Genomic DNA, 26,946 nt, shown 5'->3' on the forward strand with positions numbered 1-26,946 from the left:
CTGCTCTGAAAAGGACAAATCTACCAAGGTTGAGTGTACAATGCAGGCTAATAGTACATTCCTTGAAGCTTTGACTAATGCTGAATTTGTGAAATCATTAAATGAGTGGGAAGCAAACAAAGCTACAAATGCAATGTAATGCAATGAGGTGTTACCATGGTCTTGGTCACCCTAGGGGGGTGGGGGGGGGGGGGGGGGGGGGGGGGGGAGACGTGCTGCACTGAGAATGAGAGGGGAGGTGTGAATTGGGCAGTTAAGCTAGCAAGAGCAGTGTCCGGAGGTGATGGTGGACGACAGGCCACGTCCATTGAAGCTGGAGCAGAGCAATCAAACCTGTTGTAAAAGTGGTTTAACTGGTTTGCCCTGTCCAGATCTCCCTCCACTTAAAACAGTGCTTAAAACATCACAAAACAACGTTCTAAAAAACTAGAAAATAAACAAAATACATAATCACTTAATCGCTGAAGTTTGGCTTAACCGAACGGTAACACAGCATAACTTTTTAGTTACATTTTAATAATCGTGTAGTTACTTCCGGTTCACCCAGATTGTATTTAAACAGTCAAGACATGGCATTCACTCACTCTCAAACTGAAGACGCGACAATGGACACTGGTAGGACAAACATGTAACGACTTGATAATGACATTCTATGTGTTAATGATTCTTTAAAGCTAAATAAACGGAACATTTATAACACGACGTTGTGTGAATATTTGAACAGACGTAATGTGATTGAATGGTGAATGTTTTAAACTGTAGGGAGTTGTGATGTTAGGTGTAGCTTAGTGTACGCCTCGCGGCGCCGTATAGTGTTTGATGTTAATCTATAGACCTATACATATAACAGCTACGGGGGAACGGAGGAAGGGTCTGATGAATGACATATGACTGATGATTGTAGATGGTACCAGGATAAACGGGAAACGGAGACATTCAACAAACATATACATGCAACCCGACACAGACAGCGAACATAATGAAGGCAGGGCTTCACTGCCGTGACGGTGGCTACTCGCCACGTTACATCCCTTAAAATCCTTAGACATTTGTGTGTTTTTTTTTATGTTAATATTTTGGAGAGTCATGTGACTATAGAAACCCACACATTGCCGATACAAAGTAGGATGAACTCTTTTCTCGCCCTGGTTGTTTCCAGTTGGACGCTATGGAGACGTTATGAAGATCGAGACCACTGGAGCATCAGCAGCAACTGCCCGTCAGGATGGTAACAATCAGATCTTTGGTGAGATGGCATGTAGTCTTTCATGCAGACTGAAAACTCCATGGGACACTATATCTAGCTTATGCATTTTGTGTTTGAATAATGATTTTTCTTTAACATATTAGTTTAGCTAAACTCTCAGGGGGAGTTTCTCATAAATATTAAGTCTAGACCTGCACTGAAAAGTGTTTTGTAGGATTATGCTTGAACCATGTAGCCTATGAGAAACTAGCCCTCAGTGCTTTGACCATTTTGATTAACATCTTTAACTGCAGGTAAGCCTGCCTCCATTGAGCTGGCTAAAACAGATCTAGAGAGGATGAATGGGTACAAGGACATCATCATAAAGGTTGGACGTAAGACCGGTATGGATCCAGCCGTCATCGCTGGCATCATATCTAGAGCATCTAGAGCAGGTTCACACTGGGTAATGGTGGATGGGTGGAATGCCAATCGAGATGTTTTTGGACTAATGCAGGTGAGCCTGTAGCATATACTTTAAAAAGTAAATGTATAAATTATCATGCGTTTTAACTTCTTTTGTTGACATGTAATGTCATGTAGTTTGCATAAACGAGATGCTGAGTGGTTTACCTGATTGTTCTAGATTTCCAAACAGTGGCACAAACTGAAGGGTGAGTGGAATAGCAAGAAGCATATCAAACAAGGCACTGGCATCCTCATTGATTCAATAGGAATTATTCAAAACAAGTTTCCCAAATGGACCAAGGAACAGCAACTTAAAGGTATGCATTGGTGATAACGTGCATTTTCATGTACTGCATAACAGGGGTGATCTGTTTCCCACAGGAGTACACTAGTGTGAATCACCTTTGTCCAGTCCTTCAGGAGAAATATGTTGAATATTTCAGTCTAATAATTGAGAAATAGTCCAAAGCGCACACTAATACCCCTTTTTGTTGAAAACTTTTCTAGATAGTTGTATTTGCCCAAACACATCATAATAACAGTAATGAGGCAACTGCTGAACCCCACCCATAGAGTTAGGACGGGTGATCAGGTAGGAGTTGGTAATCTGTTGGCCCTCTCCCCTATAATGAAAATGCATAATACATTGAATACGTGCTTTTTAAGTTACAGTATGTGAGTGGGCACATACTGTACACACAGATGGACAGACCAACTTAAAATCAGACAGATCCAATTACAGTAATACCGTCTGCCCCCTAGTGGAGGCAAAGGTAATAATCACAAGAGATTTTCTCTATCACTGTGGACTAAACTAAACAAAATGAGAAACCTTCAGAGGGAAGTGCATACACACTAGCTTCCTCTGGTGTGTAGCTGGATGTTTGGATTTAGGAGAGAGGAGCCATCCATGAGGTGACTTAAGTTCTCCTCAGATCACATGACTTTTTTACACATTCCTCACCTGAGATTTACTGCATCTGCACTAGTTACAGTGATACTGTAGCTGTCAAGTGTCCACCTGTCAGTCATGATTCACTGGCGTGGGTAAGGGCTTGTAACGTTGGACATACTACATACTGTTCCCCTGAAGCAAGTCTTTGTTGGGGACTATAAAAAGGATTGGTGTTCATCAAAGGGCAGGCTGACTGACCTACTGAGTGAAAGGATATGTGAGGCCCCACAGGGTGTCTTCTCTTGTTGCATGGTGCATATAGTGGGCACCTCCGTCTCATTCTCAGTACTGTAAATCTGTAAAGAAATGTCCTGCCTCTTATCATGAAGGCTACAATGTCTTACATATTACATTACTTTTCATCTGATCCATCATGACCAGTTGGAGAGTGGAGACGGTGGCTCTCTTAGGTTCCAGTCCTCTTATCATCTCTATGTGTAATTTGTAATATGTAATTTATAAGATATTATACTTGGTATTATGTGTCTTGCAAAATTGACAGTGTAGGTTTATTAAAATGTTGCAGAGTTGAATATTTGTGACCCTGTAAAGCGGAACCAGTCGTTTCGGTAAAATTTATTAAATTAAGTTATTGTGCTCACGTGAATGGCCATAAACTAAGCTTTCCAACGATATGTATATCGAGGGTATTACACAAACAATCGCTAAGATAACATCATCCAAAGTTGACATGGTTCTCCTGTCACGATATAGCCTGACTCTCGCCAGACCCTTGTAGTTCCGCCATGCTCCACCAGAGGCATTTCGCTGAGCTCCACACAAGGGTCTGGACGCGAGGGCAATCCAAACCCCTGTGCCAGTGATCAAAAAATGAGCAGCCAATCAGGAGCGCCGAAGCGAGTGTTTGATTCAAATAACAATGGCGGCACGCAGCGAGGAGTCTTGTGCTGACATTGATTCTGCTATTTCAACCGTTTTGTCGAATCTATCGAGTATTCATTCTTTCAGAGAATAGTTTTGAAGACATTTATTGGTGGCAAGGATGTTTTTACTCTTCTTCCGACCGGGTTTGGCAAGAACTTGAAGAAGCCTAGCACGTCATTCAAGATAACAGGCAAGTGGTTTATCAAATCACATGCGAGGATGTTTTACAAGGACCCGCCTTCAGAAATACATCTCCTATCGAGAAGTCCCAGATCCTTGTGTGAAGCAGACAGTGAACTACAGGATCTGGCGAAAGTCAGGTTAGTCACGATATGCCAGAAGAGGAGAAATCACCTTTTCAAGCGGCGCGTGCACAATGACAGTAAATGTGTTGAATCTTCGCCGGGTTTAACAGTCAAAACGTATGTTTTTCCGTGAAATGCGTTCACGATATGAAACTGTAGACTGTATAAAGTCGAATTTTGCGAAAACGTGAAATTCAACATTTTAACCCGGAAGTTTGTTATTGTTGATTTTCTCAAAATAACGTTGTGCGCAAAACGACTGATTTCGCTTTGAATGGTCACATTTGTCCCCTGGGACAATTTTGTCGAATGGTTTATAATCCATGTCACTGGACAAATCTGTTCGGTCCGTAAGTCTATGGATGAGAGACGATCAGGGCAAATTAATATAACTGCAGGTCTTTGACTGTTGGAGGACTGCTTGACTTTTTGATCACTCAGAGGATTAATGTGATCACCAAACTGTCAGTTGAACAGTTTGCTTTTTATAGCCCAGTGGCTTCATCAAGCAAATTCCCAGTTAATTAATGTCACTTGTATCATTTTAGTTTCACTATGTCACCATGGATCTTGTAACTCAGTGTCACATTTCTTCACTTCAGGTGGGATTGCTGCTTACTGTGCTGGACCACAGAATGTCCCCGCTGACTATGAAAAGGTGGATGAAAACACTTTTGCGAAGGATTACTCAAATGATGTGGTGGCCAGAGCTCAGTTCTACAGAGAACAAGGCTTCCACCTCTAAACCTGTCTGCTGAACTAACCTTTGCAGGAGTAAGAAATGAATTAGTTAAGTAGTCTAAGTTTGAGTATGAGTCTACTTACAGTATCCTACAGTTTTCTGAAAGCACACTGTTGCTATAAAATACCAGATTATTGAATAAAGACATTCAACATTCATCTCCATGGCTGTCTAGTCAGATTAATGGATCTTTCAGCAACCATTTGTTCACTCAGAAACAGGATTGGGGAAACATACGCACAAGTGGGTCTAAACAGTATAGTCTAATAGTATATTGTGGAAAATATATTTTTTCCCCCTAATTTATTTCAAAAAGTGAATCTTTCATATTTTGTAGATTCAGAGTGAAATATTTCCTGCCATTTTTCTTTGAGTGTTGATGAAAAAATCAATTTCTCAAAATATTAGAACGGCCAGAAGTTGCGACCATTAAGCATCCTGCTACTTGAAAACAAGTAGATGATTTGTTGTAGGGCTATCCAATTGAGTGGAGAGGGAATTTGAAAGACATCTGTTTGTCCCACCCCTCCGATTGAGCTCTGCCTATGGTGAGTGCCCGGACCCTACATCTTGATGTGGGCCTGGCTAGTCAAATGGTGGTTTCTTGAGGCTTTAATTATTCTGATTTAGTAAATCATGGGAAAGACTTCTGACTTGATAGTTGCCCAGAAGAAACTCACTGTCACCCTCCACAAGTAGGGTAAGCCATAGAATGTCATTACTGAAAGGGCAGTGTGTTCACAGAGTGCTGTATCAAAGCATATTCACGGAAAGTTGACCGGAAGGGAGAAGTGTGAAAAGGTATGTAAGCAACAGAGGTGACAGCAGCCTTGAGACAACTGTGAAGCAAAGCCGATTCAAGAACTTGGTTGGAAATTAACATGGAGTCTGCATCAAGAGCCACCATACATAGACCTGTCCAGGAAATGGTCTACAAGTATCACATTACTAGTGTCAAACCACTCCTGAATCAGGACTAAGGAGAGACAGAGCTGGGCCATTGCTCATGGTTCAAACTCCTTTTCACATAAACAAAATGTTGCATTTCATTTGGATATCAGGGTCCAATCAAGGTCCCAAGAGTCTAGAGGAAGAGTGGAGAAGCACCAAGTTGCTTGAAGTCCAGTACTGTATGATGTCTCCACAGTCTCCACAGTCAGTGATGATTTGGTGTGCCATGTCATCTGGTAAGTCAATGCAGCTTTCTACCAGAAGAGCATGTCATGCTTCCATCATGCTGACAAGCTTTAGATGATGATTTCCTTTGCAACAGGACTTGCCACCTGCCCACTGCCAAAATTGCTAGTAACTGGGTTGCTTATCATGGTACTGTGCTTGATTGGCCAGACAACTCGTCTGTCCTGAACCCCATTGAGAATATATGGAGTATTGTCAAGAGAGAAATGAGACACCAGACAAAAGATACCAGACCCAACAATACAGACGACCATACGGACGCAATCAAAACAACCTGGGCTTCCATAACACTTCAGCAGTGCCACAGGCTGACCATACCACAGCACATTGATGCAACAATTTGTGCAAAATCGGCCCAACCGTAGCACCAAGCTCAATCTGGGGAATGTGCTCTGTATTTTCTACTGCACAAGAGGGCATAGTTCAACTGACTGTATGCAATTCGATAATTCTCCAACCAATGTGAAAATTGGTGGTAAAAATGTGGAGGTTTCCAGCCTGAGCTGCTAGGTGAAATCAAATCGCCGGTAGATCGGGCTGGGTTTACCCAGTCTAGCCCAACCAAGGACTGAACTGAGAGCTCAAGACTCGTTTGTGTGGAGTATACCGTATGAGAGACAAAACACAGCCCAGTTTTTATTGTGGGTTTATTGCAAAGGGGGCATAGGGATTTTGTTCTTGCAAATGGGATTGTGCACATAGTTTATATTCAGCAGCACAAAAGTAAAAAAAAAACGTTCAACTTTTCAAACTTTCAGTTTACTCAAGTCATATAAGTTGAGGAAGCAAAGCAGCCTAGTAGAATTTGACCACTAGGTGGCACTTTCAAGGTAGCTAGGATGATACACCCCGAGTGTGTGTGGGCCAGCTGGCATAGATCTTTTCTTTTACTGTCCATGGCTAGTTCACTTGTTAACCCTTTAGTGTGAATAATAAGACTTCCTTTGGGGAGGGGTAGTGTGTCAGTTTTCCGTTTTCTTTCCCCCGCCCAGATGTTCTTTATGTTATTACATTTTCACTACCAATGTCTGAAACGGGCCTTTAAAAGAGACACACAAGATTCATTTTTGGTATATCAAAAACGTTTTTTTCTTCTCCCAGATAACCGCACCTCAGCGCTTTCTTTGCTGCATATTCTGTCAGGCACTTTCTCAAGCTTACTAATAATCATGACGTAGCCAGAGAGGGTCCATGTTTCCAGCTTTGCAAACCAATCAGAATCAGAGCTGCCCTTGTATGCAATCGAGTAATCAAAAATAAATCGTGAAAATGTGTAACGTTACCTCCTGAAATGTCACTATTGCAGTGGCATGTAGCCTTCTCGACTTGACTCGTGCAATGGCCCAAAGTTAAATTACTTAATTACTTCATAATCAATTAATTTCACGTTTGTATGAGGGCAGGCCCAATACGAAGGAACGGCATCCTACTCAGCATTTGACAACATTGCGTTCATTCTCTTAGCTAGCTAACTAGCAGCTTGCGTTGACATTGGACGATTTGAAGTGACTTTTTCTTGGTTTTACAGAATTGGATTCAATGACAACACACCGACATTGCGAATTAGAACATCCAGTACCAAGCAGTTCGACAGCTTTGTACACTAAACACGCTGCTAGCTGTCAGGTTCGCTAGCTGCCCCATCCAGCTTACCACTTGCAAGTCAGAATGTCAGTGCAACAGTTTTGAGGGATAAGTAGACTTTTTTTTACCGCCTTGAGGCTGGTCACATAAACAACAGTCATTATGAGGATTTTAAGAGCTTTGATGAAAAATGCCGCAACCGGGAAACAAATCGATTATTTCTCCAGGTTTTCTCCATCGCCACTGTCAATGAAACAATTTCTGGATTTTGGTGAGTGATGTCAACCTCTTATTAAGGTCTAGTTTAAATCATGTTAATAGACTGTTACCTTAAATGTTTATTTCAATTCTTAGGGTCGGAAAATGCATGCGAGAAAACATCATTCGTCTTCCTAAGACAAGAGCTGCCAGTGAGACTGGCAAACATAATGAAAGAAATCAATCTGTTACCAGATAATCTTCTTAGGACCCCCTCTGTACGTTTGGTACAAAGCTGGTAAGTTTTTCCTTCTTAGCTTGGAATGGTCCCTGTGACATCAGTAAATGTACCAGCAACTGTTCTTTTCAATTCTGAGGGAGGGTTATAATGTAACTGTGAGACTGGTTCTCCTGTTAGCCCGTGTATCATTCACTTAACTGGAATATGTGGCTGCTGTTCTTGTCTTTGGCTGAGGCTGTTGTCCCTGTGGCACCCCAGGTACATGCAAAGTTTCCAAGACATTCTGGAGTTCAAGGACAAAAATGGAGATGATGAAAAAGTCACATATGCGTAAGTAATCTGTACTGCCATAGAGCCACATGTGTTCTTCTTTCCCATCCCGAGACCTGCTTTTGACACAGTTTTCCTTTGTCAGGTTCACAGATGCTGTTATAAAGATTCGAAACAGGCACAATGATGTCGTGCCTACCATGGCCCAGGGTGTTGTGGAGTACAAAGAGGCCTATGGCACAGACCCCATCACCAGCCAGAACATGCAGTACTTTCTGGACCGCTTCTATATGAGCCGCATATCCATTAGGATGCTTCTTAACCAGCATAGTGCGTTATGCATTTGATATTGTCATGCTTTGAGCAAACATGATCAATGTTCTTAGTGTGTATTGTACACACATACAGACACAAACATCTCTTTGGTTTGCTTGCCACTTACATGTTTTCTAGTCTCACTTTACACACTACTGCAGTACATAAAGCACATTTGAACCACTCTTTGGGAGTTTCATTGGAGACATTTGGAGCTTTTTGCAGGAGTTGAATGACATGTTGTTCTCTGATTGTGGTCTAGCTTTGCTGTTTGGTGGTAAAGTGAGAGTAAACCCAGCTCATCCCAAACAGATTGGCAGCATTGATCCTCACTGTCCGGTCACTGATGTTGTCAGAGGTAGGTGTTCTTTTTATGCCTGTCTCACTTGTCTGCTACATTGTGTCCGACTGACGGTGGATGTTGGACTTTTGTAGCTATACAAGTGCCAGTGTATCAGTGTGATATGATGTCTTTGAAGCTATATTTGATTGACTTGTGCACATAAAGCTTTTTTGGAATATTTCAGATGCATATGAAAATGCGAGAAACCTTTGTGATCGGTATTACATGAACTCTCCTGAGTTGATTTTAGAAGAATTTAATGGTAACTCATAGAACACTTACACAGACATTCTCACAGATATTTATTAATTTATTAATTTATTAAATGTAAAGTAAAAACAAGTTCAAGAGATCTTTTTTTTCTCTTTCTCTCAGTTAAAGGAAGTGGAGATCCTGTAACAATGGTATATGTACCATCACATCTCTATCATATGCTGTTTGAGCTATTTAAGGTAATTCTTTTTATTTATTTATTTATTTATTTATTTATTAATCATCTTGTCACGATGCACTTCATCACTCTAGTTTGAACATTCTTTGCTGAGTGTTCATGTGTGTAATGTATATGAGGATCTGACTAAGTGTGGTTCTTACAGAATGCCATGCGTGCAACCATGGAACTGTATGGAGATGCGCTCGAGTATCCCCCTGTCCAGGCCCAGGTGGCCTTGGGCCATGAGGATCTCACTATAAAGGTACCGTCCCGTCCCATCAGCTCAGTGACTGAGAGACTTGAGGTGTCCTTAGGTGTGCAAGTAATACGTTTCCCTTTATAGGATGTGGTTTGTTTGTGGTTGGCCTTTGCAGGTCAGTGATCGCGGAGGAGGAGTTCCGTTAAGGAAGATTGACAGGTTGTTCACCTACACGTACTCTACGGCCCCTGTGCCGCCTATGGACTCGGCACGAGCAACGCCTCTGGTAAGAGACCATCAGTCTCGTCAGCACTCAAGTCATGCAGGGCCTCTGAACAGGATGCAAAGATGGAATCAACTTCTGAATATGAAACGAGGGGGAAGACTGACTCACTATGGATACAAGTTTATTTGATATGACTTAGGAGTGTAGTGTCATTAATCCAACCATCACTTGTTGTGAAGGTTCTAGTGTCTGACATGTCAGTTTGTAATTACCATCAGACTTTATCATGCGTGCCTTCTGCTGGGATGGTGTCCAACTGATCGGAATTAAAAAATGTTCTTTAACTCATACAGGCTGGCTTTGGATATGGGTTGCCCATTTCACGATTATATGCAAGATACTTCCAAGGCGATTTGAAGTTGTACTCGCTGGAGGGTTTCGGTACAGATGCCGTTATATACATCAGGGTGAGTTGTCCAACTAGAAACCTTCAGTAAGATTGACACTGTAGCTCAACGACCTGGACCTTTTAAATGCTTATATTTATTCCGCTCTCTGTTCTGCAGGCCTTGTCCACGGAGTCCATAGAGAGGCTTCCTGTTTACAACAAGTCAGCCTGGAAGCACTACAAAACCATGCACGAGGCAGACGACTGGTGCGTCCCTAGCAAGGAGCCCAAGGACATGACTACCTTCCGCAGTTTCTAGATTGAGACAGCACTCGCTGACCGAGTGGGCTCATCCAGATTATTTCCAAATTTTGACGAGTTGTTTTTCCATTGCCGGCTGAGGAGTGGAAGATATGACGTTGTGATCACCGCCAATGAAAGGTCAAACATCAGCTCATATTCAGTGGATGTAATAAAAATAGCCAGTCATAACAGACAGGAGACTAGTGCCATACTTTCTTCGGAAAACTGCATGTTGCTTAGCCTCTGTATATATTTTGTCTTTCTACAAATGAGTTTGAGTTACAATGTTTTTGGACTACTGAGATCTGAAGAAAATCTTTTTTCAGTGAAAAATGGAGATGAATTACAGGATCTGATACCTTGATATACAATTCAATGAAAGGAAGGGATAATGTGAAGCATAGCACATATCCACAGTTCTTGGGACAATATCATAATTCTTGGGGTATTCAGTCTAGGACCTCAGTTTTTTACAGTGTAGGGCAGCTAAAATATTCTATAAGACCCCAAATCTATTTCCTATGTACTGATAGGAAACATGATATTAGTTTATTACCTTTGAATGCAAATGATGTGCTCAAAAAATGGATTTTGTACAAAATATTGAGTTGAGTTACTACAGTATAGTTTAACATGAAGTTATCAGACAACAGCCCACATTCATAGCTTCTGTGTGTAACCAGTAAATATAATTGTCTACAATAGACAGAATGAACAGACATCACCTGACAGCACATTCCATGTGGAGCTTCTAAATGTATTTATGGTTCATTTCATCATTTGTTTCTCTTTTTGGTTGTTTGTGTTTGGAGTTGTTTGTCTGTGTGAGCGAGTGAAAGTGCTTTGACCAATTCCATATGGAAGATTTTTTTTGTGGTGTAGACCATCAGTTACAATTTCACGTGTGAATTGAGAAAATGTTCAACTCTGTCAGCTAAATAAAGTCATTGTGTGAATATAAAGTAGTCACATTTCATTTTCAGTATACTGACTCACTTGTCTATTGAACAAGAGCAAATGAACGCTACAAAAGACAAAGCACAAACAGCCCAGAATTCAAATAAAGTGTTTAATTTGCACAGCTTGTACTGTTTGTACCAGAGGAGTAACTGGGTGCCTGTTGTGATCTGGAGGGCATCGTCCCGTTGTCAGTTTCGTCAAAATACAGTTATCAAAGCATCTAAGTAGTACACAGAATAGCAAATAAGTATGAGAGCACACAAGCTAACTATATAGCATTTAGGAGTACACTGGCGAAGAAACCATCCACCTATTACACCTAACAGCCATTTCTCCTGGCCCTCTCACAGTGCTGTGATGCATGTGACAGACAGATACGATACAGTGATATAGTCTGGTACCCTTTTTGGATGATACAAACTCTAGTTAGCTGCACAGGGTCAAACAAGGCAAAGCAGGCACCGTCAACAAGAGAAGATGATGGACCATCTCTGACTACCCTTTTTTGATTAGCCATTTATATAAAAACAACAACAGGCTATTCTACTTAGTAGAAAATGTAGAAACTTGATCAGTAATTTGCTTTTTAAAAGGTATGCAGTTAATATGCTCAATAATATAAAACTGTCCATTTACACATTTAAAATCATGTTCCCCATTTGTATCTTAAAAAGACAATATAGTGCTTTTCCTCATCAACTGTACAAAGGTTCCAGCAACAAAAATGATCTGTACATGGACACAGGCAAGTTGTTCTAGCAAAAATAATGTATAAAAACATTTAAAGGCAGGGAACAATCAGAGGCTCTGGTCACAATTATGGAACTCTGCGTATCTGTAATATTCTCAGTAAGGAAGTCCTGCTTCTTCCGCTGGTAAGCCCTCGGCTACAGTGGTTAGGTAAAATACATGCATCTCCGTTTGGTCCACAAGTCAACACATTATCTATATAACAATCATCTACACCTACAAATCCCTCTACAAGGCCCCTTAACCTGTCAAAAAACATTTGCCTTTGCATACAGGCATGGTTCTGGCAGACAGCTCTTCACTCCTCTCTCTCTTTCTCTTTCTCTCTCTCTCTCTCTCAAACACACACTCAACTTCCTCTATACATACAGTTTCTCTTCAATACAATAATTAGCTTCCACTGGTCAGGATGAAGGATATTTTCATGAGGAAATTGCATTTCATTTGCGTTGGAATTTGAAATGTGAAGTGGAAGAGAATTGACTCATTTAAAAGCACACTTGTCTGTTGGGTAACTTGGGTTAAGGAATCGAGGAATAGAAAAAAAAAGAGGCTGGGCAGAAGCACTTGTTTGGCACTGGGAGACTGGACTAAAACACCCTGTCGAATTGAGGCACACAGCTGGGTCGTGACATTGGTATGCCGGTAGGAGCACCACTAACCCTATGCTAGTTGCATATCTGTGTGAACTGTAGCATTGCATGTGCCAAAGTGGTTGATTGTCCGTGCCGTCATTCACTCCCACTCGCCACAAGTGGCCCTCATCCAGGTCATCAGGGAACAGGTCATCGGAGTGGTCAGTGTGCTCCCTGTGCAGCAACAGCATTAGCAGCAGCAGCAGCAGTCGAGGGGAAAGTTCGGTCCCGTGGGTCCAGTCCAGAGTCAGCCGGAGCTCAGCAGACGGAGTCGGCGTTGGAGGCGGACAGCTTCCCGCTGCGGCGCACCTCCTTCTCCCGCTTCTCCCGCTGCTTCTCCAGCTTCTCCTGGGTCTTCTTCATGTCCTTCAGCTTCTTCTTGATGGTGGCGCGGTCACTCTGGCTCGCGACGCCCAGGGCCTGTGGGGGGGAAAAAGCACATGCGTGATGTGGTGGACGTGACACTGGTCGGATATGCATGTTCTCCGATGCCCATAAGGTGGCAGTCAAGGCATGGCAGAAACTCCCGAGACGGAGACCATTTGGAAATATGACACAGCACTAATCTCTGCGCTCGAAAGATTGATGTTGGTGCTTCCTGGGCCGGTAACTTCAGGCCACTGCAGATGTAATCTTTTAAAAGATGCAGTTTGTAACTGGGTTTGGTTTCATGAAATGTTGATATTCGAGCTAGACAGGCAATCACACTGCACCCCTCCCTGCTATGCTCCTGAAGTACGGTATTTATCCACGAGGATTGGATATGCTGCAGTCCGAGCCACTATGCTTGTTTCAAATTTACTGAGCCAGAGCTGTGTACGAACTTTGGAGCACTTTTTTTTTTTAACGCAAACACTGAAAGGACAGCATGAGGACTGCGGAGCAAATCACTCAATTTGACAACAATGTATGGGGTTGGAGGGGAGATTGGACCTCCCCTTTAAATCTCTCCTTGTTTTCACCTTGAGCCTGTCGCTGTCCAGGTTGAGGAGCTTCTGGCCGTCCACGCCCTTGGTGGTGAACTCCGGCGTGTACTGGTCCATGTTCATCCCCATCAGCCAGTGGCAGACCTGCTGGGTGGTCCACTCAGTCACGGGGCGGTTCTGCCACTGGTAGTCCTTCCCCGCGGGGAACGGCTCGTCGTCTAGTGTCTGGGAATGAAAAGGACATGCTGTGAACAAACAAACCACAAACCCACTCTCCATATTCACATGACACCCACAAGGAAGGAGCGGCCACCGACATGCAGCTATGCCATAACAATGTATTTATCCTTTTCACTAAACACTCACTTCATTCATAGCAGTGTGGAATGTAGAGCAAGCACACAGAACATCCAACTAAGGTACCTTTTGTCCTCTGACCCACTATTCACTAACTACTTCAGGCTAGTCTTGTCATGCACACAGATATGCAGCAGAACCACTCCTGGGACACGAGCAGACTTTCTCACTACAATACACAGTTTATGCTACTTTACACACCAACAAAGATATAACCCTGAGAACAGAAGATATGAAACATATCTACTACTCCGGGGGACAGACTACGCTAAGTAAAGAGATGGATGTGGAAAAGGACAAGTCAGCCAACATGCAACAGCAGTCACTCAAACTCTATAGTTATGGCCTCACAAGGCAATGGCAGACACTCAGCATGCACTATGAGGCTTCCTTCCCAGGCGAGACCACCCCGGACCGAGACCACCCCGGACGCCTTTCTGCCCGGGACAAACACACACAAGACACGCCAAGCGATCGATGCAGTTCTGGACGCCACTCACCTCATTGGACGAGAAGGCTATAGTGTGCGAGCGCCCAGAGAGATTGGGCTCGGCAACTAACCCTGTCAAGTCTGAACTGGGACTTCCAGGGTTTGAATCGTCTAAAACAGACAAACTCTGGAACAAGTGGAGACAAGGCATTCATTAACTATGACAGGGACAATCATCATGTGGGAGACAGCCTTCCCATGAGCCAACCATTCAAATGGACAGACTGGTATGTGTATGAAACACTGACAAACAGCAGTTACCCATTCACGCTGGCCCTGTTGTTCTTTACAAATAGCTATGACTGTCACATGACACCATAGCATAAGGCAACATTCTAGGTTAGGGTTTTGGAATATTTTAGTCATTCAAAACATAAAAAGATGGTGTTATTTGCTGGTGTTATTTGCTAGTGTTATTTGCTGGTGTTTTTTTGGTGCTATTTCCTAGTAATTTGAATCTCCCTCTGTAATAGAATCTCCTGATAAACAGGGCCAACTTGATTTGCATGGGAACTTTGTCGGGCATTACATCAACATAAATCAAAAAAACACACACCACACACACTGCAGCACAAGAGCTCATAAAACTACAGGACTACTGCAGCACAGATGCTCAAATCCCCAAGCAGCATTCAGAGTGATGGCACCAGTGATGCAAAAAGTGATGGGAAAAAAAACACAACAAAAACATCTGTTGATGAGGTGGCTCTCCAAAGCTATGGGGCTTTCACACTTAAAGAAGCATACACTTGACAAATAAAGTGGGGGATGAAAGATAAAAATGAAAGTAAAAAGACTTTTATTTGAAAGATGAATTGAAGTTATCAAGAGTATGCTTCTTTTAGATGACAGCACTTCACCGTTCACACTGACGAGCCCACCAGTACCTCTATAGCCACGTGGCCTTGTGATTAGCACTACTGGCTGCTACAGGATTACATCACTCTAGTGCAAACTAGGCAAGCCACACTCTAGCGCACTACACACAGAGTTGAGAGAGACAGAGGTGATACTGTACCAAATCTAAGGAGCGACTGAATAAAGAAGACCAGGAGAGATTTGTCTGTTTTGAGAGAGGGACAGTGTTAGTGACGAGACTGGGCCTTCGCAAAATCACTGTGGACAAGGGTATTAAAAGAGACAAGATCACATGATGTTCTCCAGATTAATCAGATGTTCATCAGGGACTGTGCGTCCATTTTACGAGAGGGAGAGTCTGACCTCCCACTGGACATGATGGCCTGTGGGGCTTTGGCCTGCGTGTGGGTGCCAGCTGCGTTAGTCCGGCCTATCGGAGCAGATGCATTTAAATAGGGGATAATTGTGTGCCTGCTAAGCTACTGGAGAGCCAATGAATCCTCCTCTACCCCCTCCATCCTGCGCTCTCTCTCTCTTTTCCGCTCCCTCCCTTCCCCCACTCCCTCCGTCCTCTGCTCCCCTCACAGTGCCCCTCTCTCTCTGATTAATGAGCGCCTCCATATGCTTCGAGGGGTCCGACTGTTTTGACTGGGACACCGTCCGGCTCTGGTCCAGTCCTGGCCAGCGTCAGTCTGTCGGCGCTCTTATATCCGGTGAGTCCCCCCTCACCACCCCCTCCGCCCCCCACCCCCGACACCAGCTGCCCGCCACGCCACTTATTTCTGCTTTATTCACCGTTTCCATCAAGCAGCCGAAAGTACTCCTTGAACTGCGGATTACTGAACAGTGACTCACCGTCTTCATTTCTAGCCAAGTCATGGTAGAGCGGGCCAGAAAAAAAAGAGGCTGAGACGGGTCAGCTCAGCAGGACAGCATGGCCCCGAGCACTTCTGGCTCTCCTCGCCTCGGCCTCGCTCACATTTTCTTTATGCTTCCCTGGACATGGCACAGAACGCTATGGGCGAGCGGCAGCAGGAATGATCATTTCTCCAACTCCAAAGTAACTCCACCAGTGGAGCGGCCTGCCAAAGGCAACACTGGGCTTTTGAACCCTGTTTGACTCGCAGCAATCCCTATGACACTACTTTGGCGCTCTTCTGAACTTTTATTCACTTTGATAAAAATACTCATCTATCCCTTAATGAAAAAAGACTGGTTATGGATTTGGCTGTGTAGCAGTTTGTGTGTGTGTGTGTGTGTGTGTGTGAGTACATGTGTGCGTCTCCTCTCTCTCTGCGCTCACCTTGTTCTTGCGGTCCTGGCTCTGCACGCTGCTGGTCTCCGTGGTGGAGTAGGGCAGGCTGCTGCTGGACGACAGTGGGTCCCTCTCGCGCTCCTTGTCCTTGTCCCCGAACCAGGAGAAGGGCATGCAGGAGGCGGGCACGGAGGACATGGACTCAGTGGGGGACACGTTGCCCCCCGACTCCTCCAGCAGCTCGGCTGAACCCCTGGGGACGGAGGGAGAGCGGCTGAGTGCAGCACAAAAGCTACATTATGAGTCACACTACTGGGAGTTCTGTGGAAATACTGTATAAAAGTGCACCCGTAATTCCAATGAAATCCTGGAGAAGTGTACTCCATGCGAGATCAGTTAAACAATATTTCAAAACCAAAACAAATGAAGTACACACTCTATTGAGTCATCTTGAAGAGGTGCATAAAAGAATGTGCTGATATATACTAAACCTTTAATAAATTGTGATAACGTAACGTAGAGGAGTAAACAGACTGGCTACCTGCTGTCCAGCGACACCCTCACAGAGTCCTTGTCATGTTTCTTCCCTTTGCCCCCAGACTTGCGCAGGCCTCTGTGTGGGGTGGAGAAGAGCTTGTTCAGCTGTGTTATATTACACCGATCTGAGGAATGCCACATGCGTCATGACTGACCACAACATACCCAAAGTCAGGAAATCGCCTTTTCGGTTTCCCCGCTGATGAGCCGTCGTTTGACTCATCTGAAATAAAGACGTACACATTTCACCAGGGACGCCAACCAAGACAATTACACATAAGCCCGTCTTCTCTATTTAGGACTCCAATTCCCAGACTGTAATCAGAGCTCCAAAACAAACAGGGCTAATGTCAGGTTGATTCCTACACTAGAGGCGGTGCCTGAGCAGTGGAGGCTGCGCGGTAAAGCGTGTCCCCTCACCTCGGGGCTCTTTGCCCTTGCCCTTGGACTCCCTCTTCTTGACGTTCCTCAGGAACCCGGAGGGTGAGCTGGGGGAGGTGGTGTCCTTGGGCGGGGACAGACTGCCGCTGTCTCCGCTCTCCATGCTGGCCCGCTGGTTGGCCGATGGGGACGGGGAGCTGGACAGATCGGCCGTGGCCCGAGGGCTTCCGCCTGCGGCGGCGTCCTCCGCCCCCTCCTCCCTCTGGCCGTTGCCAGGCTGGCCGCAGAAGGGCACGGGCAGGGACAGGCTCTCCTGGATGGAGCGGCGTCTCCGCTGCACCTCAGGGCTCGGGGGCTCGTCCTCCTCATCGTCCTGGAGACAGAAAGGAGCCGGTCAGGCCTCAGCTACAGCTGACTAACTGCTGGTGAGGTATTACTCTCATACTCAACAGCAGTACTCTTGGATAAAGGCATTCAAATATCTTCTCAGTGAGAGGGATTTGACCTTGATATAGCCTCCAGTGGGCTATACAAACTACATACTAAGCTGCGGCATGTAATTCCGTTTTTTTTTTTTTTTTTTTTAATCAGTAATGCTTCTAGACCTCCAACTTTTTCAGCTCATCTTCTCTAAATGTGTGTGGCCAAATATCAGCACAACAATAGTTTTGGATCTTAAGGTATATCTATTCAGTCTATTACAGAGGAACTATGCAGGTTTGGCGATTTCTTCACCGTTTTCTCGTTATACGCTTGCAGGTTTCTCTGCAGAGCTTCTTCTACAGCTTTAGCGTGTATATTTTACAACACTCCTCAATCGGTCAGTCTGCCTTTTCATGAGCATGATCGCGCGGCTGCGAGACTCTGTTACCGTGTACCGGCCCGGTGGCACAAACTTGCAAGCATAGTTTTTCCGCTCACAGGCGCTAGGGGGAAGCGAGACCGTCTTCACTCAACCCGGAATAAGTCAAATAACCACTCCAATGACTCCAAAGCTGATCAGTTAAGGTAAATCAAGTTTAAAAACTTGCATAGTCACCTTTAAGCACTTCTTATGATCATGGTTTGTATAACATGGTGATGTTTTGTTTTCATTAGGCCATTGATTAAATTGGCATTGTTCTTTTTTCTTATTATTATTGCTTAACATTCCATAGTTGTTGCTATTATATGATTGATTGAATGACTTTAATGTTTATTTACTATTCTCCCATATATTCATTAACTATTTTCATTGCTTGTATTGACATTGTTTGTTGTTTATATTGCTATTCTCTCTACTATAGACAGTTTTAACGTTAACAACATAAACAACTATTATAGTCTGACCAACTTTTGAATTTGTTCACTGCTAAATTAATTATTGTATTGTTTTTATTTGTGTGTCGCTTTGAACAAAGGCGCCTGCTAAGTAGCATAACCATAAATACATTTTAAAGGGGGTTAGTTGGTTGGTTGTTATTATTTTGCACCTTTCACAAAGATTCCATTGAATGATTAATTTAACGGGTAACAATAGTCTTGTATCATACCATTCCGTTAGGATCACAAAGGTGGCTAGGCAACATCAGAATGTCAAAACAACATGGCATTCTTTCTGGAGTTCATTCTTTCATGAGTTCATTCTTTCTTGAGTTTATGTAGAAGTTGGCTGATTTCAGATTTGTTAATACATTTATTTTCGGACTTTGGTTTCTGGTGATAATGAACTTCTGTTGGTTTTTATCTTGCTGCCTGGCAGCACAGCAGGATGAGCAAAGCTCAGATAGAGCCATCAAAAAGCGAGTCAAAAAATACAGACGGGAGGAACTAAAGCGAGAGCTGAAGGCTTTGGGGGTTAATGTTGATGGACATGGACAAGGCATGTATAAAAATAAAAACAAAAGGTCCAAAAAGGAACTTCAAAAGCGCTTAATAAAGGAGCTGACGCAGGTCGAGGACAGCAGAACTGCACAGGACAAGAGGTCTAGGGAGGGGGCAGAAGGATTAAGTCTGCCCATGGAGATCCCCGAAGACGTCCTGAACGTTCTTAATGACCTGGATGCTTTTTTGGACAAAGAATGGGAAGAATGTGAGAGAACTGAACAGAGGGACAACAATGTGAAAGCTGTGCTCGACTGTCTCCTGGATAAAGTGGACTCCACTCTGGGTGAGTAGAAGACATCTGCTCACACTGGGTGTAAGAAGTAGCCTTGCATCACCAGAAAAGACTTGAGCTCAGAGCAATAAGTGGGCTACGTAAAAAGTAAGCTCCCATTTAAAACATCACACTAAATTGTTCCCCCATTATGTTTGGCTTCAGCATGACTGAAAGACAAAGGAGAGAAGGAGCGAGTCTTCAGGCCAGAGGTTGGAGACAGGAAGGAGGAGGCCAAGCGGGGAGCCAATTTCTGGAGTGCCAGAGAGAACCACAAAGACTCCGTCGCCAGGAGGAGGTTTCAGGAGGCCAGACACAGCAGCAGACAGCTGACTGTGTGAAGGATTCATGAGGACAAAAACCATCAATAAAATGATACCATTGCTAGTCCTCTAAATGTTTCTCCACGATTCATCTTTCAAATATAATTCTGAATCTGCAGCCTAATAACTCATACCAAGCCACACCAGTAAGGTCCAGATGACCATCTACAATGATCCTATATTTTTTATTAGCATTATGAAAAGTAGATATTGTAAGATATAAGAACTAGACAACAAGAATCTTGTCTATTTTGTGCTGCTTGGCTATTTTCAGAGTTTGATAAAAAAATGATAATAAATGGTTCACAAAACACAGCAATATTAAGGCACAATACTGTCACTTGCAAAATATCCATTTTATGACAAAGACTCTCCTTTTCGGGATCTACCATGAGAGGAACAGTCAATAGTGCATGAGTTAGAGAACCGTGTGTGAAAACCTAGAGGACCCAAAGGAAGACCTGGACTGACCTCTGGTTGGCCCGGCGAGGCCCCAATCTCTCGGAGTTTGCTGCGTGATGGCGGCTGCCTCTTGGCTTTCTGGGCGAGCTGCGCCTTGGCACGGTGGGCACTGGTGTCCAGACGCTCCGTCTCGGGCACCAACTCGGACCAGTCGGCATCTGTGCAGAATTACTCATCAAAACAGTGACCCATGATAGACCTCCAGCACACGCTAACGTATGCGTCAGATAGCTGCTCCACTACTTCTCCTTTCATAGCCAGCAATAGCACTATGATGAGGCTGACACATTTGTGCTCTCTAGTAACACTAGCTCCTAGTTCCTCTTCTCAGACACCTAATCCACCACACAGAGTAACACCAGACACTTGGCACTCATCTATCTGCATGGAATTGGATTTAAAACAGCGCAGACACACTAGTTCAGATCCCTGTTGGCTGTAGCAGCCCTGCATGTTAATGTATGCCTCATTATATGTAGTGGCTGCTGGTGCTGGCTCATCACCATACGGCTGGTGATACGGGAGAACCACGGGAGAACCGCGGGAGAACCGCACCGGGCCCGGCTCCAGCTCCTGCTCTAGCTCATTAAGGGCTGTGGTGAGAGGAGGCTCCTACCCAGCAGCAGTGAGTCTGTGGAGCGCGAGTTCTCCACGGGTCCCGCCGCCTCCTGGCCGCTCCACTGGCTGTCCCCCGCCGCCGAGAGCCGGGGAGCAGAGCCGTCGCTGGAGAAGGCCTTGGACTCCAACACTGATAACTAGAGAGAGCGGGAGAGAAAGAGGGGAGGGGAGGGAGGGGGGAGAAAGAGATTGAACAGAGGAGGGAAGAAGGAATGATTAAGGAGTGTTCAGATACAGAGAGCTACTCTTGGCAGGCTACAGACACAGACACACAAAGATAGACACACACACACACACACAAAGATAGAGATACACACAGGGACAGACCTAGAGAGAGAGAGAGAGAGAGAGAGAGAGAGAGAGAGAGAGAGAGAGAGAGAGAGAGAGAGAGAGACACACACACACATACACACACACACACACAGGCAGAGAGCCTGCATCCCCTGCTCACCCTCTCCTGCAGGCTCTCCAGCTGGGCTTTGTACCAGGCCTCCCTCTCATCCAGCGCTCGCTTCAGCTCCTCCTCCCGCTTCACAAAGTCGATCTCTCTGGAAGGAGATGAAACAGGGCCCGGGTGAGGCGCTATCAAAAGGCCCTCACAGAGCCGGCACAACGCCGGCTCATTCAGCTCTCTCCCCCCACCACCCGCGCATTTAGCACAGGGAAAAGCAAACACAAACATCTGCGCACACAACACCCCCCCACCCCCACACCCTAACACCCAAGTCCGAGGGACGGGAGCGTTCAGTGGTTCTCACTTCTGCTGGTAGTCCTTGAGCAGCTTCTTGGCCTTGTTGTACTTCTTGTCCAGCGCGTCGTACTGGCTCTGGGACTCGGCGAGCTGCTCGTTGACCGACTTGCAGAGGGTCTGCGACTCCAGCCAGAAGGTCTCCAGCTGTTGGATCTTGTCGCTGTTGCCGGCGATGCTCTCCTGGAGCTCGGCCTCCCGTTGATCCCACGTGTCCCTCTCCTCCTCCATGTCGCGCAGCTGCCAAACACACGGAGCACAATAGGGTCGTCCAGGTACTGCTACAGCTGTGGCCGCCATTGCCAAACCACTCAAGGTCTTCCAAACAACGGAGTGCATTCAGTACACTCTCTACCAGTGCTTGAGCTGACTACATTTATGGGTCACATTTGGACAGAGATGGCTAATAAATCAACTCAAATGGACTGCATAGCGTAGACTTAATAATGGCTTTAAATGAAATCTCAAATAAGAATTCATCTCAGGGCAGACTTACCTTTTCCTTTATTTGGCTCAGCTCAACTGTTGCAATGCTGTGCTTTATCTGTAGCTGTGGACAAGAAACAACACTACATTCAAGCCGGTAAAAAGGACTACAATTTTTACCTTCAAACAATATGAATGCAATACAGGCACTGTTGCCAATCAAAACAATAGTTTCATTCCAATGAGAGCTGTGATACATAGTGACTGATTCCTCTGAACAGATAGCCATCTCTTTAGGTAGCCTGAGACTAATGATCTCTCTCGGTGGTCTTCCTCCCACATGCTAAACTACCTCTTTGAACTTGAAGCCTAGTTGTGCAGCGTCCATGTTGGTGGGCAGGAACATGGCCTCGTTTTCCGGCAGCTCAAACACCTCCACTGTGCTCCGTCCACCAAAGCTGGACCCCAGGATTCCGTCCTCGTCCTCCCCTTCCTCGTCCTCGTAGTGCTCGTCCTGGAAGATAAATAAATAAACGACTGAATTAAAGTCACGTCAGGTGCCAGCGGGGTCCTGGGAGCACGGTGTGCACTGCGGGGGGGCTGCCCGGCTACATGCCTGTCTGCTCGTGGTGAGCAAGGCCGTCCCCAGCGGGAGGAAACGCGTGCACTTTATCAGCATGTTTCCCCCGACACAAACACGGGCAGTGATCAGGGGAAAAACAAGCAGTGAGGTGTGTGCGCGCACACACACACACACACACAAACACACACACACACACACACACACACAAACACACAAACACACAAACACACAAACACACAAACACACAAACACACACACACACACACACACACACACACACAGTTTGTGGTGGTTTGCATTCCCACAGAGAAGAGAAATATCTATTTTCATTTAATGTTTGCTCCTTTCCTTTTCCCCCTAGATGGCTGTTCACGTCCAGGGTCCTTGAAATAGACTAGTCTCTGATAAACCAAATTCTAAAAACATGACCTCCTCTAACATCAAATCTTTGTAATGTACGCCTGCTAGTCCTGAAAAAGCTGTTGTCTTTTTTTGGTCAGAGTGGTGCTGTGAGCTCACTGTTACTCACACCTTAGCGTCTGAGTGTGGGTGAGTGTACGCTGTGCAAATGGCTCACTGCAGGGTGTGTCGGTCAAGGCCTCGCCGGGCTGACTCACCTCCTCAGTGGACTGCTCGTAAGGATCGTCCAGCTGCTCCTGCTGGTTCCTCTCCTGCTCCAGGGTCTCGCTGATCAGCCGCGCCACCTCGCTCTGCGTGCCCGGCTTCTCCCGCCCGATCAGGAACCTGGATCCAGTCAGATTGAGAGATCAGGTGAGAAAAGGTGATGGGCTTTCTAGACAGGGGATTAACAGAATTTCCTCCACTCCATTTCCTTCCTGGTAGTGACACCACACCACATCACAGAGTGACTACAGCAGCAGCTGCTTCATCCACACTAACACGGCAGACTCACAGAGTGAACAAGCGCTGCTTGTTCATATCAGTGTGAGTGGGCAGAAATGTGCATAGTTCATTTGCATGCAGTAATCCATTAAGATATTAACCTGCTCTACACAGTATGTCCATCAGCTTCTCTGTAAGGCTGTGATGTGCAAAACACTGATTAAACACCATGCCCATGTCAAAACATACAACTGCAAGGATACAATTAGCTGGTGCTAATTCAAGTCTGACTGTAGCATGTTATTAGCGCCACACATGATTACAGTAATGTGCACCAGACCCACGACTCCTCTAGTCTTTAGGCAGGTCTGAGATCAGCTGATCAGGCGACTCACTTGACAGAGCCCTTGGTGTTCTTCAGGACGGTGGCAGCGAAGAGCTGTGTGACCCCCACCAGACTGATGCCGTCCACCTCCACAATCTGGTCGTTCACCTGGATCCTGAACATGAAGGTGAACCAAGATGAGTGACTTCAAAAGCAGCCCTACACAGCATAGTGCAGTAACACGCACAGTAAACACGTGTAGACAGGATCTGTAAAGGGGTTGCAGCAGAGCACTTGGCAGCAGAACAGACGAACAGACAGAGAGCCCCCCACAATGGAGGAAATGGCTAATGTCTGCACTTCTTCCACACATGCTGCTCATGTCACGGAGGTGAACGGTCCGGAGGAGCACCAGACATTAAAACACGTCTTCATGGGTCAGTCAGGCCAGAAGGTTACGTTCCATTTAAGAACTGTGCCATGAGTGGATGTGTCCTTTCTATAGATATGCTACTAGATTGTATGCTAATGCTTATCATGTGTAGTATCTCCAATGGGCGTGTGAGGACTGGTGTTGGGGAAGAAAGGCGCTCCTCTACTGTTGGCAGCACATCAGAGAGAGCGAGACACAGAGAGCGAGGTTTTCCCTGTGAAGAGGAAACGGCTATTTTCTTGTGCTGCTTCTGAAGGTTATAAATACAGCTGGCTGTTTGGAAATGGCCTCTCTGGGGGAGATAAGGCGTGTGCTGCACCCGACAGCTGTCTACAATGAGCTGCTCCTGAGCGCCAGGGGTTAATGTGTGCCATGATGCCTATGGTCTGGGCCCTCCCTGTTAGCTAGCTACTGGGATAGAAAGAGAGAGACATACAGAGAGAGAAAGAAAGACAGAGTGACAGAAAGACAGGATGAAAGAGAGAGAGAGACAGGGAGACACATGGGAGGAGGGGCCTTCCTGCTTCTGGAAACCACATATCCCTCAACTATGCATCTTACCGCCCGTCTCTTTCAGCTGCTCCTCCTTCTGTTATGGTCTTCACAAAAATTCCAAGCTTTTCCAGACCCTGATCCGCCCCCACTCCCATTCCAATTATGCTGATGCCCAGGCCGTTGTCTCCTGGAAGGGGGATAGGGAACAAAGCAGGAATCACTTAAAAACTCTTCATTTTGCAAGGCTGACTACTGATCATACTGTACATGCGGATGGTCTCTGTGGATATCAAAACCTGGCGCTAAATTCTGGAGGTCTATGTATCTGAAGCTTATTTCAATTGATGACTATGGCGTTGTGAGCATGTGATCCTCACCTTTCTCCATCTCCACGGGGAACACGTCCATCTTCTCCACGCGCTTCTCCAGCTCGTACTCTGCCGAGGCGGCCACGGGGTCCACATCGTCGTTGCGCCGGTCGTACTCCTCGTTGGAGTACGTGCTGAACACCTGCACAAGAGACACACAGCTGCTGAGCCACTTCCTGGAAACACGTCCACCTTCACTGTGGCCCCACGGACCTGAGGTCCAGCATCAACAAATCCTTGCATATTTGGACTGACCCAATGTTATTAAAGTTTGATGAGCAAAAACCCAGAATTCATCTCAGTCAGTGTCCTGTGCCCACATCATCATCCAAGAGCTTGTTGTCTGGGGCCAGAAATGGGCTCTGAAGGCTCTATCAAAATTGACTGCAAACAGAACCGGCAGTGCCTGGACCCGGTCAGTGGACAAAAGGCACACTGTTCAAAGGGGCCCAAGAGTGGTTTCATTAAACGTTTAGAGGAGCTGCGGGTTCACGTGACCCGACGGAGACGTCTAGGGCCGCCAAGGCTCCGGTTCCCTTTTGGAGCGGACAGATCTCCGTTTCCCGGACCAGCTCGGAATTGCTTTCCCTGGCACTGGGGGCTCCCGCAGTGGAAACTAGGCCACAGCTGGGGGAGGAGCCTGGCCAAGCGGACGCGGAGGATCAATACACGGAGGCGACGACAGGTGATCCGTCCCGCCGCTACAACACAGAGCCATTTTGGTTTATTAACTTAAAGCTAGGAAATGCAATTAAGGAGTCGCCAAGCAGTCGCTTAAAATACATTTGTTTCCATGCAGGGGGAAAAAATGGGAGTCATTTGGTTCATTTCTTTCTCTGCAGGAGAGTGCTCGCTCAGTCATATGGGTAACACATTATACAGAGAGGGAGCAACTGCAGATGACGTGTCATTGCCACGTGTGAATGAGTTACCGGCCTCCTCACTACCTTCAGGTCATGTGTCATGCAGACACACCCAGGGAGGTGTGGTGAACTCACTGCACAACTGCTGACCTAATAAAGCAGATAACCTGGTCCAGGCGGAGGTCAGAGCTGTAGATGGTGTGAATGATTAGCAAATTCCTCTCTGGAGAGAGAGAGAGAGAGAGAGAGAGAGAGAGAGAGAGAGAGAGAGAGAGAGAGAGAGAGAGAGAGAGAGAGAGAGAGAGAGAGAGAGAGAGAGAGAGAGAGAGAGAGAGAGAGAGAGAGAGAGAGAGAGAGAGAGAGAGAGAGAGAGAGAGAGAGAGAGAGAGAGAGAGAGAGAGAGAGAGGAATAAAAAGGGGACATCGAGAAAGTACTAGTCCTTGGTTACACAGATTTGAGTGAATGGATGCCTGCTCTCTCCAGGTCAAAACCCAGGATACGAACTCCTGACTGGCGTTTACACAGCTTTGTCTTGTTTACGAGGCACAACATCACACTGGAGGCGCCGTTAAAGTAACAGTACTCAGGCATGCCACACAGTGAGCTAGTGTGACCTCATCCATCTAGCCAGATGGGAACCTTGCCAAATGCTCAATCCCGACCCTGTGTTTATGTTTCCTCCCAAAAAAAGGTCATCTTGGGAGTGTTTCAGCCAATCTGAACGGAGACACATCGTGTGCTTCCCTCCAACTGCTCTTGCCCTAGACCAAGCACACTCGTAGTACCCCAACACCACAGTGAGCTTTAGAGTCCTAGTATCTGCACACTTATGCTCACTGAAGCTGTGGCTATCCAAGTGCTTCCCAGATGGTACTACATGTTGGGATGGCTCGCTCTGGGAAGACGAGAGAGAGAGAGCGAGAGCGAGAGTGGG

The 26,946-nt window shown here is 45.6% G+C and overlaps 3 protein-coding genes across 5 annotated transcripts in view; 2 read left to right on the forward strand and 1 right to left on the reverse strand.

Annotated features, from left to right (window-relative positions):
- LOC134078131 (lysozyme g-like) overlaps window positions 1-4,703 on the forward strand; it is a 38,654-nt gene extending 33,951 nt beyond the window's left edge. The window contains exons 1-5 of the mRNA XM_062533820.1: window positions 481-615; window positions 1,160-1,246; window positions 1,501-1,703; window positions 1,833-1,971; window positions 4,402-4,703. Coding sequence (XP_062389804.1) covers window positions 570-615; window positions 1,160-1,246; window positions 1,501-1,703; window positions 1,833-1,971; window positions 4,402-4,544 — 618 coding nt within the window. The 5' untranslated portion in view covers window positions 481-569 and the 3' untranslated portion in view covers window positions 4,545-4,703. Of the gene's footprint in view, window positions 616-1,159; window positions 1,247-1,500; window positions 1,704-1,832; window positions 1,972-4,401 lie in introns of the transcript that reaches the window.
- A 2,237-nt stretch (window positions 4,704-6,940) lies between these two features.
- Window positions 6,941-11,200, forward strand: pdk1 (pyruvate dehydrogenase kinase, isozyme 1). Its single transcript, XM_062533821.1, has 11 exons — window positions 6,941-7,593; window positions 7,677-7,818; window positions 8,020-8,091; window positions 8,177-8,361; window positions 8,609-8,704; window positions 8,874-8,951; window positions 9,065-9,141; window positions 9,286-9,384; window positions 9,497-9,607; window positions 9,901-10,014; window positions 10,114-11,200. Exons 1-11 carry the CDS (start codon window positions 7,485-7,487, stop codon window positions 10,252-10,254), a joined length of 1,224 nt encoding a protein of 407 aa, XP_062389805.1. The 5' UTR covers window positions 6,941-7,484; the 3' UTR covers window positions 10,255-11,200.
- Window positions 11,201-11,293: 93 nt separating this feature from the next.
- The window catches only part of ppp1r9ala (protein phosphatase 1 regulatory subunit 9A-like A), a 26,492-nt gene continuing 10,839 nt past the window's right edge, over window positions 11,294-26,946 (reverse strand). The window contains exons 3-20 of one of the 3 annotated variants that reach the window (XM_062533822.1): window positions 25,158-25,290; window positions 24,847-24,967; window positions 23,923-24,027; window positions 23,302-23,428; window positions 22,454-22,615; window positions 22,172-22,225; window positions 21,686-21,915; window positions 21,379-21,475; window positions 20,926-21,064; window positions 20,319-20,467; window positions 17,427-17,760; window positions 17,172-17,229; window positions 17,011-17,082; window positions 16,518-16,722; window positions 15,375-15,419; window positions 14,367-14,483; window positions 13,546-13,734; window positions 11,294-13,003 (exon numbers count right to left, since the gene is read on the reverse strand). In XM_062533822.1, coding sequence (XP_062389806.1) covers window positions 12,842-13,003; window positions 13,546-13,734; window positions 14,367-14,483; window positions 15,375-15,419; window positions 16,518-16,722; window positions 17,011-17,082; window positions 17,172-17,229; window positions 17,427-17,760; window positions 20,319-20,467; window positions 20,926-21,064; window positions 21,379-21,475; window positions 21,686-21,915; window positions 22,172-22,225; window positions 22,454-22,615; window positions 23,302-23,428; window positions 23,923-24,027; window positions 24,847-24,967; window positions 25,158-25,290 — 2,499 coding nt within the window. In that variant the 3' untranslated portion in view covers window positions 11,294-12,841. The remainder of the gene's footprint in view (window positions 13,004-13,545; window positions 13,735-14,366; window positions 14,484-15,374; window positions 15,420-16,517; window positions 16,723-17,010; window positions 17,083-17,171; window positions 17,230-17,426; window positions 17,761-20,318; window positions 20,468-20,925; window positions 21,065-21,378; window positions 21,476-21,685; window positions 21,916-22,171; window positions 22,226-22,453; window positions 22,616-23,301; window positions 23,429-23,922; window positions 24,028-24,846; window positions 24,968-25,157; window positions 25,291-26,946) is intronic. The other 2 variants (XM_062533823.1, XM_062533824.1) reach the window with 2 other exon arrangements.

This window comes from Sardina pilchardus, chromosome 4 (genome assembly GCF_963854185.1).
Source record: "Sardina pilchardus chromosome 4, fSarPil1.1, whole genome shotgun sequence".
Classification (NCBI taxonomy): domain Eukaryota; kingdom Metazoa; phylum Chordata; class Actinopteri; order Clupeiformes; family Clupeidae; genus Sardina; species Sardina pilchardus.